The sequence below is a fragment of the Myotis brandtii genome, unplaced genomic scaffold (genome assembly GCF_000412655.1).
Source record: "Myotis brandtii unplaced genomic scaffold, ASM41265v1 scaffold1167, whole genome shotgun sequence".
Classification (NCBI taxonomy): Eukaryota; Metazoa; Chordata; class Mammalia; order Chiroptera; family Vespertilionidae; genus Myotis; species Myotis brandtii.
Genome location: NW_005354039.1, coordinates 808,804 through 809,831, shown reverse-complemented (window position 1 = coordinate 809,831; position 1,028 = coordinate 808,804). Strand labels below are relative to the sequence as shown.

General features: G+C 66.7%; 1 protein-coding gene across 1 annotated transcript in view; it reads left to right on the top strand.

Annotated features, from left to right (window-relative positions):
- The window catches only part of HIC1 (hypermethylated in cancer 1), a 3,760-nt gene that overhangs the window by 1,930 nt on the left and 802 nt on the right, over window positions 1–1,028 (top strand). Inside the window, exons 3-4 of the mRNA XM_014529655.1 lie at window positions 3–828; window positions 993–1,025. Of these exons, the coding sequence (XP_014385141.1) occupies window positions 3–828; window positions 993–1,025 (859 nt within the window). The remainder of the gene's footprint in view (window positions 1–2; window positions 829–992; window positions 1,026–1,028) is intronic.

The window sequence follows — 1,028 nt, the reverse complement described above, 5'->3', positions numbered from 1 at the left end:
AGAGGAGACTGGCAGCAGCGAGGACCCCAGCCCGCCCGGCGGCCACCTCGAGGGCTACCCATGTCCCCACCTGGCCTATGGCGAGCCTGAGAGCTTCGGCGACAACCTGTACGTGTGCATCCCGTGCGGCAAGGGCTTTCCCAGCTCCGAGCAGCTGAATGCGCATGTGGAGGCGCACGTGGAGGAGGAGGAGGCACTATATGGCAGGGCCGAGGCGGCTGAGGTAGCGGCGGGAGCCGCCGGCCTCGGGCCCCCTTTTGGAGGGGGTGGGGACAAGGTCGGTGGTGCTCCCGGCGGACTGGGCGAACTGCTGCGGCCATATCGCTGCGCGTCGTGCGACAAAAGCTACAAGGACCCGGCCACACTGCGGCAGCACGAGAAGACGCACTGGCTTACCCGGCCCTATCCATGCACCATCTGCGGGAAGAAGTTCACGCAGCGCGGGACCATGACGCGCCACATGCGCAGCCACCTGGGCCTCAAACCCTTTGCGTGCGACGCGTGCGGCATGCGCTTCACGCGCCAGTACCGCCTCACCGAGCACATGCGCATACACTCGGGCGAGAAGCCCTACGAGTGCCAGGTGTGCGGCGGCAAGTTCGCCCAGCAACGCAACCTCATCAGCCATATGAAGATGCACGCCGTGGGTGGCGCAGCTGGCGGGCTGCCCGGCGTCCCTGGCCCGGATGGCAAAGGCAAACTCGACTTCCCCGAGGGCGTCTTTGCTGTGGCCCGCCTCACAGCTGAACAGCTAAGCCTGAAGCAGCAGGACAAGGCGGCCGCTGCCGAGCTGCTGGCGCAGACCACGCACTTCCTGCACGACCCCAAGTGCCCGGCGTCCCTGGCCCGGATGGCAAAGGCAAACTCGACTTCCCCGAGGGCGTCTTTGCTGTGGCCCGCCTCACAGCTGAACAGCTAAGCCTGAAGCAGCAGGACAAGGCGGCCGCTGCCGAGCTGCTGGCGCAGACCACGCACTTCCTGCACGACCCCAAGGTGGCGCTGGAGAGCCTCTACCCGCTGGCTAAGTT